The sequence below is a fragment of the Ochotona princeps genome, chromosome X (assembly GCF_030435755.1).
Source record: "Ochotona princeps isolate mOchPri1 chromosome X, mOchPri1.hap1, whole genome shotgun sequence".
In the NCBI taxonomy this organism is placed as follows: domain Eukaryota; kingdom Metazoa; phylum Chordata; class Mammalia; order Lagomorpha; family Ochotonidae; genus Ochotona; species Ochotona princeps.
In genome coordinates this window covers 106251217-106266999 of record NC_080865.1, presented here as the reverse complement: position 1 = coordinate 106266999, position 15783 = coordinate 106251217, and the positions used below count along the sequence as shown (strand labels likewise).

Sequence of the window (15783 nt, the reverse complement as noted above, 5' to 3'; positions counted from 1 at the left end):
GGCAGTGAGGGTGCAGGCTGCTGTAGTGTGCTGTGCAGCAGAGCAGGCGGAAGGTGCCTTCGGGCGTGGCTTACTGCTAGCCCTGCTCCAGCTGCAGCCCCTGGGCCTTGCCAAGCCTCCACCATGTCCAAAAGCTGTGGCAGGTTTCAACAGAGCTGGAGGAGCATTAGGTTAAAGGGGTGGCTCTTGATGCCAGGGAGGTGGTGGAGGGCCAGCCTGCCACTTCCTCTGGGTCCTGTCCAGCAGCTCCCTTCCTGGCTGCCTTGTGCGGAGTCCTGCCCCTCACACCCTGTCATTAGGCCATCTGAGATGTGGTGTCTTCGATGGCCGGAGATATGCAGGTGACACCCTCTGGTTTCTATGCTAAGGCTGAGGGCTAGTCCCACTTTACCAGGAAATATTCCCTGATTACCTTGTGTCTCTCACCCTTCTTAGCTTCTGAGGTTAAAGTCCAAAGCTACAGGGTACGGGTTCTTCCTCTGCTGGCCTTAGTGGCCTCCTGTCATTTTGCGTAGTCTCTTGCTTAGCTTTATGCTCACCTGGGCATACAGAGGACAGAGAGCTGCAGCCAGGAGAGATTAGTCCGTCCCATAATGTGCTGTCCTTGACCATGCTGTACTGGCCATGGCTGCCCGTTACCTCTGCTGGGCTGGGTGTCCCCACACTAAAAGGGACGTTAAGTCCTGGGAAAACGGTGCTTAGAACATACTGCTTCGGAACTCAGCTTGAGGGGTCCGCCTACATTGGCGGTGCCTCTCTGTCATGCCAGCATTTTCCATGTCTCTTGGTCTTGTGCAAGGTGGCTCGGAGGGCATTTGGCCTGAGGACAAGCAGAGCAGTTAGCAGACCAGGGCAAGAAAGCTGGCTGAGAGCCAAGTGGGGGCTGGAGGGACACAAGGCACCCAAGGACTAGGCCCTGGGCAGAGGCCTTGTGGGTGTTAGGAAGGGCCTGTGCAGTCGGGGAGGGCTAGGCTGGAGACTTGGGAGCTGTCAGCAGGCAGTTCGTGAAGTTGCAGGTACGGCCAGGGCAGAGAGGGGAGGGGGAGCTGAGGCAGAAGGCGAACTAGAGAGGCAGCATGGGCAGAAAGGGCGAGCAGGGCGAGACCTCCCCGCAGTGGGAACACACTTGGAGCAGCCCTGTGTGTTTTTTTAACTTCCTCTAGATTATTAGCTAATTATAACATCATTACAGCTCATTCCTGTGTAGTCCTTATAGAAAGGGTTTTTTTAAATTTATTTTCATTTTTATTGGAAAGTCAGATTTATAAGGAGGAGAGACTAAGAGAAATATCTTCTATCCACTGGTTCACTCCCCAAGTGGCCACCATGGCTAGAGCTGAGCCAGTCTAAAGCCAGGAGCCAGGAGCTTCTTCTGGGTCTCCCGTCCTCTACTGCTTTCCCAGGCTACAAGCAGGGAGCTAGAAGGGAAGTGGAGTGGACAGGACATGAACTGACGTCCGTATGGGATCCTGGCACATGCAAGGTGAAGACTTCCGCAACTAGGCTACCGTGTCAGGCACAGCCCTGTGCTTCTTGATGACAGCATTCCAAGCCCACTTCCTTTCCCTGGCCATCCTCTCTGAGGCGGACTTAGCCTGCTGAAAAGCAGGGACCCCATGTGTTTCCAAGCCGCAGACCTGGAAAGGCCCAGAAGTAGAGCCAGCCATGCTGTCACTTGGCTCTGAGAAGGACCACAGGGCTCCCCTCCTAAGTCTGACTGCCCTGCCCATTGCCCATTGTCAACTTGAGCTGAGGACTGCTCTCTGTGGAGGGTGCTGGGGCTGCCTGCCTGGCCCACCTCCTGGCCATGCTGCGTTCTCCCTTCTCTGCACGGGGGATCCAGTTCCTGCCTTGCCCTCCCCTGCCATTGAGACCGTGTGTGACTGCATTTCACTGTCATTCCCCAGCTGAAACTCAGCTTCTGACACCCACTTGCAACTCTGTCTGAAGGTTCGTAGGAAAAAGGGACGTCTTCTAGGGCACGCCTATCAGCATTTGTGTTTTGGTGCTTGTCTGTTTCACTGAGCACAGTATCTTCAGTGATCAACTGCATTAGAAGCCAGGTGTCAATTTCTTTCTTGAAAAACACATTTCGCTATCCGCTTTTCATACAGAGAATTTCTCATGTAATAGTTTGCTCTGCAAATGTCTGCAGAGCCAGAACTGGCCTGGGTAAGACCAGCAGCCCGGAACTCGGTCCAGGTCTCTGTTGTAGGTGGCAGGGACCCCAGTACTGAAGTCCTCACTGCTGCTTCCCAGAGTGTTCACTTGCAGGGGACTGGCGGGGGCGGGTACTCTGGGGCCTACCGCATATGATCCCACATGGGTGGCAGTTGGAATCCCGGCTTTTCTACTTCCCATCCAGCTCCCTGCCTCTGGCCTGGGAAAGCAGTCGAGGATGGCCCAAAGCCTTGGGACCCTGCACCCGCGTGGGAGACCCGGAAAGATCGGCACAGCACTGGCTGTTGCGCTCACTTGGGGAGTGAATCAGCAGACAAGATCTTGCTCTCTGTCTCTCCTCCTCTCTGTATATCTGACTTTGTAATAAAAATATTTATTTTTTATTTGATGCGTGGAATTACAGAGAGGAAGAGGCAGAGATCTTCCATCCGCTGGTTCATTCCCCAAGTGGTTGCAACGGCAGAGCTGAGCCAATCTGAAGCCAGGCACCAGGAGCCTCTTAAAGGTCTCCCACGCGGGTGCAGCATCCCAAGGCCTTGGGCCGTCCTCGACTGCTTTCCCAGGCCACAAGCAGGGAGTTGGGTGGGAAGTGGAGCTGCTGGGACTAGAACTGGCGCCCATATGGGATCCCAGCTTCAAAGTGAGGACTTTAGCCGCTAGGCCACTGTGCCGGGTCCGAAAATAAATCTTTAAAAGAGAGTGGAGCTGGAACTTTAACCCAGGCACCATAATATGGGATGGAGACATGTTAACCACCAGACCAAATGTCTGCCCCAAGAATTTATTACCTCTTTAAGGATGAATAGTAGTCCACTATGTGGATAGAATACATTCTGTTACCTATTCGTTCGTTCATGGATGCTTGCGTTGTTTTCACCACCTTCCCCCCATTTTATTTTATATGAAAGAGTTAGAGTGAAATCATGCATCTAACTGGTTCGCTCACTCCCCAGATGGCCACAACAGCTGGGGCTGGGCCAGAACTGCTAGATTGCCAGCTGCAGGGGCCCAGAGCACATCAGCAGGGAACTGGATGGGAACTAGAGCAATTGGGACTTGAACTGGCACCCCTATGAGATACCAACACTACAGCACCAGACCCTGACCTGTTTTCTTCAGTGACCCCTGGCAGGACTCATCAGCCTCTCCTCTCGGCCTCACTGGGGCTGCAGGGCTGCACGAGGCACTCCTGGGGCTCCTGGGCTCCCTCCCACCCCTCCAGCTGCCCTTCCTGCCCTCAGAGCATCACACGGGTCCAGGGCTCAGGCCGCCTCTCCCTCAGCCCCCACCACGGCCTGCCATCATGAGTTCGTCCGCACCCAGGGCTCTCTGTGCCATTTTTCTGTGCTACGAAGTTCCAGAGCTCTATTTCCAGTGCAGACTTCCTATCCACCTTCCAGCTAGACACTGCCACTCAGATACGGCTTCCCGATTGTCCATGCATGTCTACATCACAGGCTGTGGCAATGCCATCATGTCCTGAGCTTGATATGTCTACATGCCAGTCATTTACAATTCCTGCTGGCCCTCAGCTGAAGACTTGGGCAACTCCTCGAGGTCACCACCGAAACCCTGTTGCACCCCTTTGGCCCTTGGCCCTCACTCCCCTCCTGATTTTGCAAGTTTATCTGTTCAGGGACACCGTCTCGAGTTAGCACCTATAGCTTCCACCCAGCCTTCCTGCTCAGTCCACTCCCGTCGGGCTGACCGATATCCCTGGCTCCCCAAGAATCGGCTCCAGGGGGAGCAAGGTTAGGGTTACTGCCTTCCCAGCTGCTGGCATCAGGCCGAGCACACAGGCCCTCAGGCTGCAAGCTGGCTGACTGCAGCAGCTGGGACTGGGGGAAGGCGCACCCCAGAGCTTCCGCACCCCGCTTCCTGCCCCCTCTCCCTAGAGGCTGAAGTAGGAGCGGGAGGCAGTTTTGGAAAATGGCATTTTTATTGCTATGTTTGCAGTGGCTTTTCAGCATAGTAAGAACGTCCCCACCGCCCTCGGCAGCCCCACCCGCCAGCCGGGCTCTCTATCCATGCGTGCGTGCGTGCGTGTGCGCGCCAGCTGTCCCGGAGAGCCACTTGGCTGTCTCGGGGCGTGACTGGACACAGGCGGGGGTGGGAGCTGCCCCGAGGGAAGACTTGCGATGTGGAAGTGTGTAGGCCTTAAGCCTGGCGATGGAGCCGTTCCCGGGACCCCTGCCCCAGGGGTGCCCAGCTATGATCCCTTGGTTGGTTGAACCCAGCCCAGGGAGCTGGGTGGGGCAAGCCTGAGGGTGCCAGGGGAGCAGCCCGGACCCCTGGTGGGTACAGGAGCAGACTGAGAACCCCTTTGAGGCCCCACTGTGCACTCTTCCACCCCCTCCTAGAGCTGGGGACCACGCACGCACATGCATACAACAGGCTTACACTCACAGGTTGAAGCATTTGTTTGGCCTATGAAAATCGGCTCTATAAATTCACACTCGTTGGCTAGGGGCAAGGGATGTGGAGGGGCTGACAGGGAGCTATAAGTAAAGGGGATGGTTTGGGCTCTTCCGGTTAGAAATATACAAGCAGAAATCTCACTCTTCTCAAGTTTGTATAAAATGTGCAAAATACAAGCCCCTTTGGCTCAGGGGCACTGCTGCTAGGGGTTGGAGCTTGCTCTACTCTGCATTCTCACATGTGCACTCACGCCCAAGCGCACGCCATGGCCACTGGTGGTGAGCGGTGCAGGAACTGGAAGGTTCTGTTGCTGGCTGGCATTCTAAGGTAGGCTAGGGAAGAGGGCCTAGTTCAGCTGAAGTATTCACCTTTGTTCCTCTGCCCCTGCTTTGCCCCACCCCTCCCTTCACCCCTACCACCCGCAAGTGGCTACTGCTGATTTTGGGTAGGGGTGAGGGGCCACCCAAGGGAGTTAAAAGCAGAACCAAGGAGGCAGACCAGGGTGGCGTGGCCAGGTGGGAAGACATGGGCCCTGGACCTGGGAGGAGGAGCAGGTGGAGTTGGAGAGCAAATGCATGGACCAGGTTGGCTAGGGCCCTGGAGCGGGGTGGGGGTGGGGGGAGAGGCATTTATTTTTTGGTGGGTTGTGATATTTTTGGCATTTTATTAAAAATGGAAAGTTATTTTAGCACTCAACAGTGCTTCCCTCCCCCCAGGCAGACCCCAAAACTATGAGGGAAAGGCAAGCCCCTTGGAAGGGTGGGGTGGGGGCTGAAGCAGGGGCTGCTATGGCTACCAGAGGGTAGGCTGGTGATGTGAACTGGGTGCGCGTCACATGACACTCTCCACCACGACGACCTTGCTGCTCTCAGACACCGGGGTCAGGGTGGTCAGGCCCCTGACGTCCGCATCCTGAGCTCTGTACTCCAAGTGATGGAGGCCCCAGACAGGCTGGGTCAGGTGCTGCCAGCGCTGCAAGAGGAGCCATCAGCTCAGGGGTGCAGCTTGGCCCCGGGCTGGGATGCAGCTGTGCACCACACCAGAGGCAAGGTGGGCCTGGGTGCTGGCGCCCCAATGGCTACACTGCTTTCCACCCACCCCGGGGTGTTCAGCCTGTGGGATGGGCAGGGGAGGGAGGGAGCTCACCTCAGCCATGGTTCCCTTGGCCCTGAGGAGGCAGCCCAGGAGGTGGAGCGGCACACAGAGCATGGACGAGAGTGCAAAGGCCCAGCCCATGGCCTCGCCCCACCACGGGTACACATAGGTGTTGTTGTAGACGAGTGGTTCATAGTACACGACGTTGAAGATGAAGATGCCCTGCAGGCAGGAGGCTGCCAGTTAGCAGTGCCCCTAGGGCACATCGCCCAGCCCAGCACGTTCTGGTCTTACCATGCAGACCAGCGGGGTGAAGAAGGACCAGCACCATTTCATCCAGGGGCAGGGGCGGTATCCGATCATACACGCAATGTCATCCATGAAGCGGTCGGCTCCTAGGGCAAGGCAAGAGAGTGGAAGCTGCAGGCCTACTTGTCCTGTCCCCGTCTGCTCCCTCCCCCAGCCCAGCTGCCAGATCTCAGCCCACACCTACCGTACACCCAGGCCACCACTACACACTCCCAAAAAGCCTGCCAGAGCAAGGTGGTGCCGCTGGCAGAGTAGTAGTCAAACAGCTGGAAGACGTACATGCCACCCTGGAGGAAGCAGCCGGATCAGGGCAGGTGCAGATGCTGAGCGCAGGCTGTTGCCAGGCCCTCCTCTCACCCAGCCATTCCCTCAACTCACATCGGTCACCATGGAGAGGTCAATGACAAAGCACAGGGCACAGCAGAGGGCCACTGAGATCTCCCTTTGGAAACGGAAGTAGTAGGAGGCCGGGAGCAAGTCGAGGAGGCCGGTGACAAAGCCCTCCACACCTACAAACTGTGGCCACGGCAGCTCAGACCCAGCTCTGCCCCGCGGCCACCTCCCACCCAGCCCAGCCCTGCCCTGCAGCAGCCACCTTCCTAGCCCCAGGCCGCCACCAACCTGGCTGTCCAGGCCAAGCAGTAGCAGCATGAAGAAGAACAGGGCTGCCCAGAGTGGGGCCACAGGCATCAGTGTGACGGCCCGAGGATAGGCGATGAAGGCCAGGCCGGGCCCTGTGAGGAGAGGCGCAGGCTGGAGACCCCATACATGGCCACCCTCAGAATCCCCTCGGAGGTGTTGGAGCAACAGACCAGGACGCAGGCTGTGGTCTCCACACAGGTGTGTGCCTGTGAGAGCCAGCAGCCTCTGGCCCCAAGTGAGCAGATGACTTCAGGTGGAATTTGTCTCTCCTGTAGCTGTGTTCTGGGGCTGGGCGGGGCCGGGGGCTTCACCTGATTCTGCCACCTTGGATATGTGAACCCCCTGCTCTGCGGCCATGAAGCCCAAGATGGAGAAGACCACGAAGCCAGCGAAGAAGCTGGTCCCGCTGTTGATGAGCGCGAGGATGATGGCGTCCCTGAGGGTGGAAGGACAGAGTGCTCTGGGTAGGCTGCCTGCCACTCGGGAGTGGGGGTGGGGGCTGTGGTGCCTACTTGTAGCAGTTGTTGTTGAAGCGGTTGTAGCTGCCCAGGGCGGTGAGGGCTCCCAGGCCAATGGCGTAGGAGAAGAAAATCTGAGTGCCGGCATCAATCCACACCTGCAGGGACAGCCAGGACAGAGGCAGCGGGAGGGACCTTGGCCACCCCGCCCATCCGTCCCTCAGCCCTGCCGTAGCTCGTGCGGTCGCCTCACCTGAGGGGACCCCAGCTTGGACCAGTCAGGCTTGAGATAGTAGATGATCCCATCCAAGGCTCCAGGCAGCAGCACCCCGCGTACCAGCAGCACAACCAGGACCACGTAGGGGAATGTAGCAGTGAAGTACACGATCTAGGGGGCCAGGCTGCTCAGAAGGGCTCCCAGGCCCTGCTGCCGCCCCCACCCCATGGTCCCCAGCACGGCAGAGCACTTGCCAGAGGGGAGGGCAGGCGACAGCCCCCTGTTGTACCCCTTCGAGCCATGGCTGGAGTGCTGACAGCACTCCGGCAAGCAGAGCTCAAATGCAGAGGGAGGGGAAGGCAGGCCGGGCCCTTGTGCGCACGTGCAAGGACTGGCGGGGTAGCACGGCCACGGTGCAGGACAAGCCTGTGGGGGCCGCCTTTGGAGCACAGCCCTGTGGCGCCTAGGCAGGGGTGGGGGATATCAGCTGGGGCAAGTGCGTGCCTCCTGTGCCCTGACCTCCAGGCCATCCTCTGTAGAGAGCAGGGCTCTTGGTTAGTACTTGCAGATTGTGACTGGGCCACACAGAGAGGTGACGGAAAGATGGCAAAGGCCTCCGCCACCTCACCCACTGTCCAGGCTGGGCAACCGAGACCATCAAGACAAACTCAGGCCGTGAGTGAGGAATGGAGAGAAAAACAAGGGCGGGCGGGAGAGGGTAGGGAGAAAGTGGCCTGGATGCCAGGACCTCTCTCCTGCTCGGGCCATCACCCCTGGCTACAGCGGTGTCCCCAGCCCAGAGATGCGCCCCTCCTAGAGCAGGGCCGCCCCTGCCCCACCCAAGCCTGGCAGTACCTTTCCCGTGGATTTGACCCCTTTCCAGACACAGAAGTAGACCAGCACCCAGCAGGCCAGCAGACACAGGGTCACCTCCCAGTTGAGGGCCCCCGGCACCTCCAGTCCCCCAGACAGCCGCAAGACTTTGTTCCTGGGGAACCGGGCGTGGGGGGAGACAGCACATGAGGGCTGAGTCTGCAGAGGGTCCAGGGACCGGGCTCCACCTCGAGGGGTCGTGGCTCCTCCCTCCCGCAGCCCTTCGTCCAGCTGGGCCGGGTCTTCAGGTTCTGCTGCCACCATGTGCACAGGAACCCCCAGCTGGGCCTAGGAGGGGCGCGCTGCCAACCTGACCCTGCCCCCCCGCCACCCTACTGAAGCACAGACACATGCAACCTTGTCAGGCAGGCATGTTAGAATCAAAGCGACAAATATTGCCAAAGCTACAAAGGGCACCCCAGCCCCGGGCCCTGCTCGCTGAGGATAGGTAGGGGGTCTCCCAGTGAGTGGTCCTTATGTCCCTAGGGGCAGGCCAGGTATCAGGAAGCACTTGACTCACTCCCAGAACTCAATGACTGGGGAGCGGCGGTCAGCAAGCTGGTCACATGTGAGGTTGGCCAGGCTGGCATTGGCACAGTCTTCATGGCGGAAGATCTCCACGCAGTCAGGAGTGTTCCAGGTGTGGCCACACGTGGCCCAGGGTAGCGTGGTGGTGAAGGACTTCACCAGGTAATAGAAGCCCCAGGCCAGCACCATGATGTAGTAGGTGTTGCAGTAGAAGACGATCACCATGGAGGCATAGCCCAGGCCTGGGGATGAGCAGGTTGTCCCATGCAGACTACTCCCCGGCTGCCTCCCTGATGCCCCATTATCTCCTCTCTGCTGAGCCCCTGCACCAACACCTCCTCTGCCCATCCTCCCAGGCCCGGGCAGGGGGTGTGTCAGTGCTGGTCGGCCCAATGGCTCATTCTGTCTTTCCCACCGTGTCCCCTGCCATCTGCTTCTCCAGTTGATGCCCTGAGTTCCCACTGTGGGCTGCTTGCTTGGACTAGCTTTGTCGTCACCTGTGGTGGTATGGGAGACGCCCAGTCATGGCACCAGGGGACAATGCTAGCAGGAGCTGCCTAGCTGTGCACTTTGCCCGAGTTCACTCCATGGTCTGCACATCTCCCAAGCTTCCCTTCAAGACCCAGCCTGAGGGAGGAGGTGCAGCAGGGCGGGGGAGGGGGCGAATAACACCTAGGCCCTGGCCCGGTGCTCACTGGTAGGGCAAGAGTGCTGGAGCGCGTGCCAGCTGCAGTTGGCTCCCATGGCCATGGGAAAGGAGCGGGCGGGCCCGGCCTGCAACAGCTCACCTTTGAACAGGGGACAGATGTTCCAGACGTTGATGCTGCCAGCTTTCATAAACTGGCCTAGCGAAATCTCCAAGAAGAAAATGGGGATGCCTCCTACCAGGGCGATCAGCACATAGGGAATAAGGAAGACACCTAGGCAGGGTGAGAGGGAGGCGTGGGGGCCGTTAACCAGGAGACAATCCCACCCCAACTCCCACTCACCACCAGAGAGGCCCAGGCTGAGCCCAGCTCTGGGTTCCACCCTGATCCCATAACTTCCCATTGGACGAATCAGTGCAGACGGTGGCTGCTGACTCAAGGCCATTACAGCCCCGTTCCTTAGGCTCTGTCTGTGTGTGCTGGTGGTGGGTTGGGCCCAACCTTCAGGGCTGCCACCAGCACTAGTACCTAGAATGACCTGACAGGCCTTGGGGACGCGCACACTCCTGCATGCAGGCCATCCCTGGTGCCAGGCAGCACTGCAAGGAGTAGCAAGGCGTGCATGTCCTATGTGTGCCCAGCACCAAGGCAGGGGGGCTCTGGTGGAGGGCTGTGAAGGCAGAGTAGGGCCTCACCTGCCCTTATGAGGGAGTGTGGGCGGCAGTCCTATGCAAGAACAGAGGGAAACGGGTGGGAGAAGGGGACCACAGCTCCAGGGGGCCAGGCTGGAGCCCCCGTGCCCTCGGCTGGTACCCTTGTCCCCATCCCAGCTCTCTACACTGCTCCCTGGCTGGGCCGGCCTGGCCCGGCCTCTGCTCCCAGCATCCTTCTGGTGTATGACCTTGGGGCAGTGCCTCCCTACTGCTCTTCAGTGGCCCACCCATCGCCTGGGCACTTGGACCTCCTGGCGCTGGCAGTGCTGCTGTGCCAGTCACAGGACACACGCATGCCCATCACTGTTGCTAAGCTGGGCTTTGGCGGGCACGGGGCGAGCCTGCACTGTGTCCAGTGGTGGCGCCAGACGGGGCAGGCCGCAGGCTTCCCAAGGCTGGCGTAGGCACCCAGTGTTCCAGGCCCAGGCCAGAGGGGAGGGGAGGGAAAGGAGGGGAGGGAAGGGAGGGGAGAGGAGGGGAGGGAAAGGCAAGGAAAGGAGGGAAGGGAAGGGAGGGGAGGGAAGGCAGGGCAGGGCGTGGGGGAGGGATAGTGGCCCATTGTGTGTGTTCCTGTGCCACTTGTGGCCTGCTGGGGTGGGGGTGGGGGCAGCCAGGACTTCTCATTGCTTGGAGCCCCCTCCCCAGAAGGCCCTTCTGGGTTTCCTCCCCATTTCTGTGGCCAATCATTCCCACCCTGGCCCTGCAGTTAGGGACCAGCAGCCCCTGGGTTCTGCAAGGGAGAGGTTCCTTGCCCCGCCCCCCCTCGCTGCCAGGCACATGACTGGTGAGGGGGGTGGAGGCAGCGGGACTGGGCCACCGAGTGGCCCCAGGCTGGCTAGGGGCTGGCCCGGGCTCTCAGCCCTAGGGGGACCTCCCCAGGATCTGGACTTCGCTCCTCGGCTCTGGTGGGCCAGAGGCAAGCAAGGCAGTAAGGAGCCCCTGGGTAGGATGGGGCTGACCCCTGGGGTGGGGGCGCTCACCTCCGCCATTCTTGTAGCACAGGTAGGGGAAGCGCCACACGTTTCCCAAGCCCACGGCGAAGCCCACGCACGACATGATGAAGTCCATCTGGCGTGTCCAGGTCTCCCGTGGTGGTACGGCCAGACAGCCTCCAGGCGCCCCCAGGCCCCCGGGGCCATCGCCCTTGGCTGGGGCCCCGTCGGGCCCAGACGCGATGAGGGGGCCCTTCTTCTCGTCACCGGACACGCTGTAGATGCCGTTCTCGGCGCTCTTCTTCGCCATGGCCCCGGCGGGCCGTACGGCCGGGCCGGGGGTCGTGGCGCCTCGTCGGGAGCAGGCGGGCGGGCAGGGGTCGCCGGCTTCACCCAGTGGGGGAGGAGGGCCCCGAAGGCTCGGGCCCGCCCGGGGCCTCGGGGGCGGCCGGGCCGGGGGACGGGGCGACGAACGAGCGGGTGGGCGGGCGGGGTGCGGGACGGCGGGGGGCTGCGCAGTCAGAAGCAGTCCACGAAGCACTTGAAAGTGAGTCTGAAGAATCTCATGTGTGTCGGGGGCCCGGGGGCGCGCGGGCGGCGGCGGGGCCCGGCCGAGCGGCGGCGGCTCCCGAGGCTCTTGCCCGCGGCTCGGGCGGCGGCGGCGCTTCTCCGGGTCCGAGGCTCACCCTAGAGGGGCGCGGGTGGCATCAGGCGCCCAGTGTCTGCAAGTGGGGATCGGAGCAGGGTTCCGTAGCCCGCACCCCCTCCCTCCTCGGCCCGCGTCCCCGGCAGTTACCCTGTTCGCCGGCGGCTTCAGCGGCGGCGACGGCGGCGGCCCGGGCGCGCCTCGCCCCCTCCTTCCCGGCGGCGGCGGCTCCAGCCGCTCTCGGGGCCGCGGCGGGCTCAGCGACTCGCCACCGCACTCCGACCGGCCCTCTCTTCCCCGGCCGAATCGGCAGCTGCTTAAAAGGCGACTCCGGGGGTGATGTCACTGTCGCCCCACCCCCACGACCGTGCAGCTCCCCTCCCCCTCTCCCATCCCTCCCGCCCGCCCTCCCCGTCACTCCGCCCACCTCCTCCCGCCCTTCTCCCAAGGAGGAGACGCCGCTCCAGCAGGGAATGGGATGGCTGCTACCTGGGGCGCTGGCCAGCAACCCACCCCCACTCCAGGCCAGCACCTCGCCACAGCTTCACCTGGTTCCGCCGAGCCCGCTCTCCCTTCCTGGCTCCTCCCTGGCCGTTTTCCAGCCAACCAGAGCGCCCCCTCCCCTTCTCTCCCCTCTTCCTTCAGGCTGGATCTGTCCAACCTGTCCCATCTCCGACCCTTGTGAGAGCTGCAGCTCCAGGCTGGCCAAAGGTTGGGTACCAAAAAGGCAGCGGGCTTCCCGGCCTCCTCAAGGGCTGGGCGGGTGATTCGCCTGGAGAGCAAAGGTTGGGGGGGGTACCATCTGCCACTGTGCTGTGCAATTCTGCCCCAGGCCTCCTGGCACGAAGCCTTTCCTAAGAGGTACAGTGGTGAAACGCAGGCGGTCAGGGTCAAAGGGAGATTCTAGAGCCGCCTGTGCCTAATGCAGGGGCCAGTAGGGGCTTTACACTGTGCTGGAGGCCCGGGTAGGAATAGAAGGCTGCCCCCTGGTGCCTGGAAGGTGCACAGACCCTCCCCCGGAGATCCACAGGCCAGGTCCCCTCTCCAGGCGCTGCTGGTGCTGGAGCGTGACCTCAAGGCCTCCCCAGTCAGGACAAGGCGGCGGTGCTGCCCGTCCACCACCAGCTACGTGGCTCATTTGAAAATTTCCCTGACGGAGGCTAGCCTGGAAGTAGGGTAGTAAAGGAAGAGGTCATTATCCTGGCTGGAGGGCAGGAGTGGTAAAGTGTACCCGCACCGCCCCCCCCCCCAGGGCCACGCTCCTGGATCTAATTGCAGACATGACTGTCCCCATACGGATCATCCCGTTAAGCTAAGCCCACAGCTATCCGGCCAGCTTTAGGAAGAAAAGCAGTTCCGGCCCAAGCCAGATTGAACCTGCTATGTGAGGGAGGGGCAGCATCTCTGCCTCACTAAGGGTGTGTGTGTGTGTGTGTGTGTGTCTGTGTGTGTGGTGTGGAGGAGCGACACACAAGTCATCTCTGCTCACGCTGATCAGAGTGGGGGTTGGTAAGCCTGCAGGTGGCACAGTCATACTGCGTATCCCAAGACCTCCAAGTTGGGTCTTCTGTGCCCCAGCCTGGAAGGTGGCCGAGGTGCTCCAGAAGTTTGGTGTGGATGGCCCAGAACAGCCAGGCCCACCTAGGCAAGAGGACAGAGTAGGCAGTGTCCTGACCTGACTTACTCGCTGACAACCTCTCTGGCACTGGAGAGAGGAGACGATCGGGTGAAGTACACCCAGGACCTCATCCCAGGGGCAGCTGATGCCCACAGACTGAGGCAGGGTGGGGGAGGGAAGGAGGGAGGTGGGGGAGACGCAGTAACTGGCAATGACCCAGGGGAAGGCTGCTTGGAGAATCAAGGGAAGTGGGGACGTGACTGGGTGCAGGTGACTCAAGACTGTAAGAGCTGCCTTTGGAGAGGGGTGTGGGACGCAGAGAGGCCGGGCTGGAGAAGCACGTGGGACAGACAATAACGACAGCTCGGGGAAGTGGCTATTGCTGTGGGGAGTGCCGGGTGAACAGTCTGACTGGGAGCCAAGGGTGGGGCCCTCCTCCACCCTGGGACGGTGACTGGGTGGGGAAGCAGGTTCCAAGGCCAGTGGCAGGAACAGAAGGGAGCTGCCAGCTGGAGTGGCGGGGGGGGGGGGGGGACCCTGTGGGAGCAGGGGTGGCTGCCAAAGAGGGGGGAGTGGCAGGACTGGCAGGGAAGGGTGCGGTGGTTGCTGAGCGGCCCTGCTGGGGCCTGCTGCGGGGCCGTTGCCACCTGTGTCGGCAACCTGCAGGCCCTGGGGCTCCCCAGCTGGAGGGGGACGGGTGGGGCAGCCCTCCTCTCCCGTCCTGACGCAGCAGGGCCACATCCTCCTCTGCTGCCTGGAAATCTCACCATCTCCCGCTGCGCGCGCGCGTGCTCGCTGGGCAGATTCTTTGGCCCCTCACTGCCAATTCCTGGAGGTGGTGCTATGGTGAGCCCCTGCACCATAGCCACAGACACCCCTCGATGCACAAGTCAGGGCTTTTGTGCTTGAGCTCCCCTGGCCCACCCCTGTGCTAGGGTCCCCAGCTGCTTGTGGGAGATGCGGGAACCCTCCCGCAAGCTGCAGCAGGGCCTTCCACCTTGGAAAAACATCGCAAAGTTTGCAGCTACAGTGCCCGCCCTGGGGGCAACACCGCCTGTAAGACAGGTCCAGCTGGGCCGGCAGCGTGGCCTAGCGGCTAAAGTCCTCGCCTTGAAAGTCCGGGATCCCATATGGGCGCCGGTTCTAATCCCGGCAGCTCCACTTCCCATCCAACTCCCTGCTTGTGGCCTGGGAAAGCAGTGGAGGACGGCCCAATGCATTGGGACCCTGCACCCACGTGGGAGACCCGGAAGAGGTTCCTGGTTCCCGGCTTCGGACTGGCGCGCATCGGCCCGTTGCGGCTCACTTGGGGAGTGAAACATCGGACGGAAGATCTTCCTCTCTGTCTCTCCTCCTCTGTGTATATCTGGCTGTAATAAAATGAATAAATCTTTAAAAAAAGACAGGTCCAGCCAACTTCTGCTGGTCCTGCCAGGCCCCTTAGCCCAAGTGGCTGTTCAACTGCTGTAGGAGCGGGTGGGGGCCCCACTACTCATCTGGGCCCACCCGGAGCTTCCGTTTTGGACCCCATGTGTGCACTGTCTGGCACACATGTTTGAGGGGTAGGGGTGGGAAGTGCGGGAATGGATCCTGTGTGCAGCTGTGGCTTGGGGTGGGCCTGCAGGAGGGTCTGGGTAGCTGGAGGTAGGGTGTGGGTACAGTGAGCTTTGCAATGGCAATGAGCTGGGGACAGGACAGTGACCCTGGGGGTGGGGAGGCCTACAAGGGGACTGCAGCTCAGCTCTTTGCCCTTGTCCTTGTCCACACTGGCTCACTCAGACCCGCTGAATTGCTTTTGTGCATTTTATGCAGGCTGATCTGTGTCCAGAGGCATCACTGGAGCCAGGAGCCAAAGTTGCCCTGCTGCCTGCCTGCCCTCTCTGGCCATTGCTTCCCTCTGTCCCTGAAGTAGTGCACAGCTCACGACTCCTGGTGCTGCTCCGCACGGATGTCCTGACAGCTGGGAGGCCGACTGGCTCATCTGTTTGGCCGGCCTGCTTGGGCCTGTTGCTTCGCTCCTGATCACGCCGGGTTGCCCGGAGGAGCAGCTGGGAGGCAAAGGGCCGTCGTCATCACACCCTGTCATCAGGCTGTGCCTGCCACACGGCTTATCACGTCGCCGCTGACCTTGGCCACCTGGCTGAGGCAGGCTGTGTCGTGTCTGTCCTTTACATTGTGTTCTGCGAGGCGGGAACTGGCGATGCGCAGCCCTCTGCTTTGGGCAGCTGGCTGTGGGAAACAGCTCCAGGAACTGTGGGGTTTTGTTCCTTGACCCACTTTGATGGATAAGTCTGTCCTTTATCTGCAACACTGTACATTCCCACATAGGGATTCGCAACTTCTCCTCATAGCCCCATGTCACTGACTTCGTGATCAGATCCGCCATCTGCAAGCATCGGGAGCTGTTGGTTTGCGCTTGTGTCCTTAGGATGAACTCCTGTGTGTATGTGTGCATGTACCTGCTTCCCGTCTGCGCCTGCGCTGGCGATAGCCATGGCTTCACGGA

The 15783-nt window shown here is 60.8% G+C and overlaps 1 protein-coding gene across 2 annotated transcripts; it reads right to left on the bottom strand.

Moving 5' to 3' along the window:
- Positions 1-5249: 5249 nt before the first annotated feature.
- Positions 5250-11965, bottom strand: SLC6A8 (solute carrier family 6 member 8). 2 transcript variants are annotated; one of them, XM_058658619.1, is made up of 14 exons: positions 11810-11965; positions 11062-11700; positions 9510-9641; positions 8714-8963; positions 8176-8308; positions 7357-7491; positions 7158-7261; positions 6957-7081; positions 6625-6737; positions 6382-6519; positions 6188-6290; positions 5989-6089; positions 5746-5916; positions 5250-5571 (listed from the first exon to the last, which is right to left on the bottom strand). In XM_058658619.1, exons 2-14 carry the CDS (start codon positions 11321-11323, stop codon positions 5431-5433), a joined length of 1908 nt encoding a protein of 635 aa, XP_058514602.1. In that variant the 5' UTR covers positions 11324-11700; positions 11810-11965; the 3' UTR covers positions 5250-5430. The 2 variants fall into 2 exon arrangements, with proteins under 2 accessions (XP_058514602.1, XP_058514603.1); XM_058658620.1 differs by lacking the exons at positions 8176-8308; positions 8714-8963; positions 9510-9641; positions 11062-11700; positions 11810-11965 and adding an exon at positions 7575-7756.
- Between the last annotated feature and the right edge of the window lie 3818 nt (positions 11966-15783).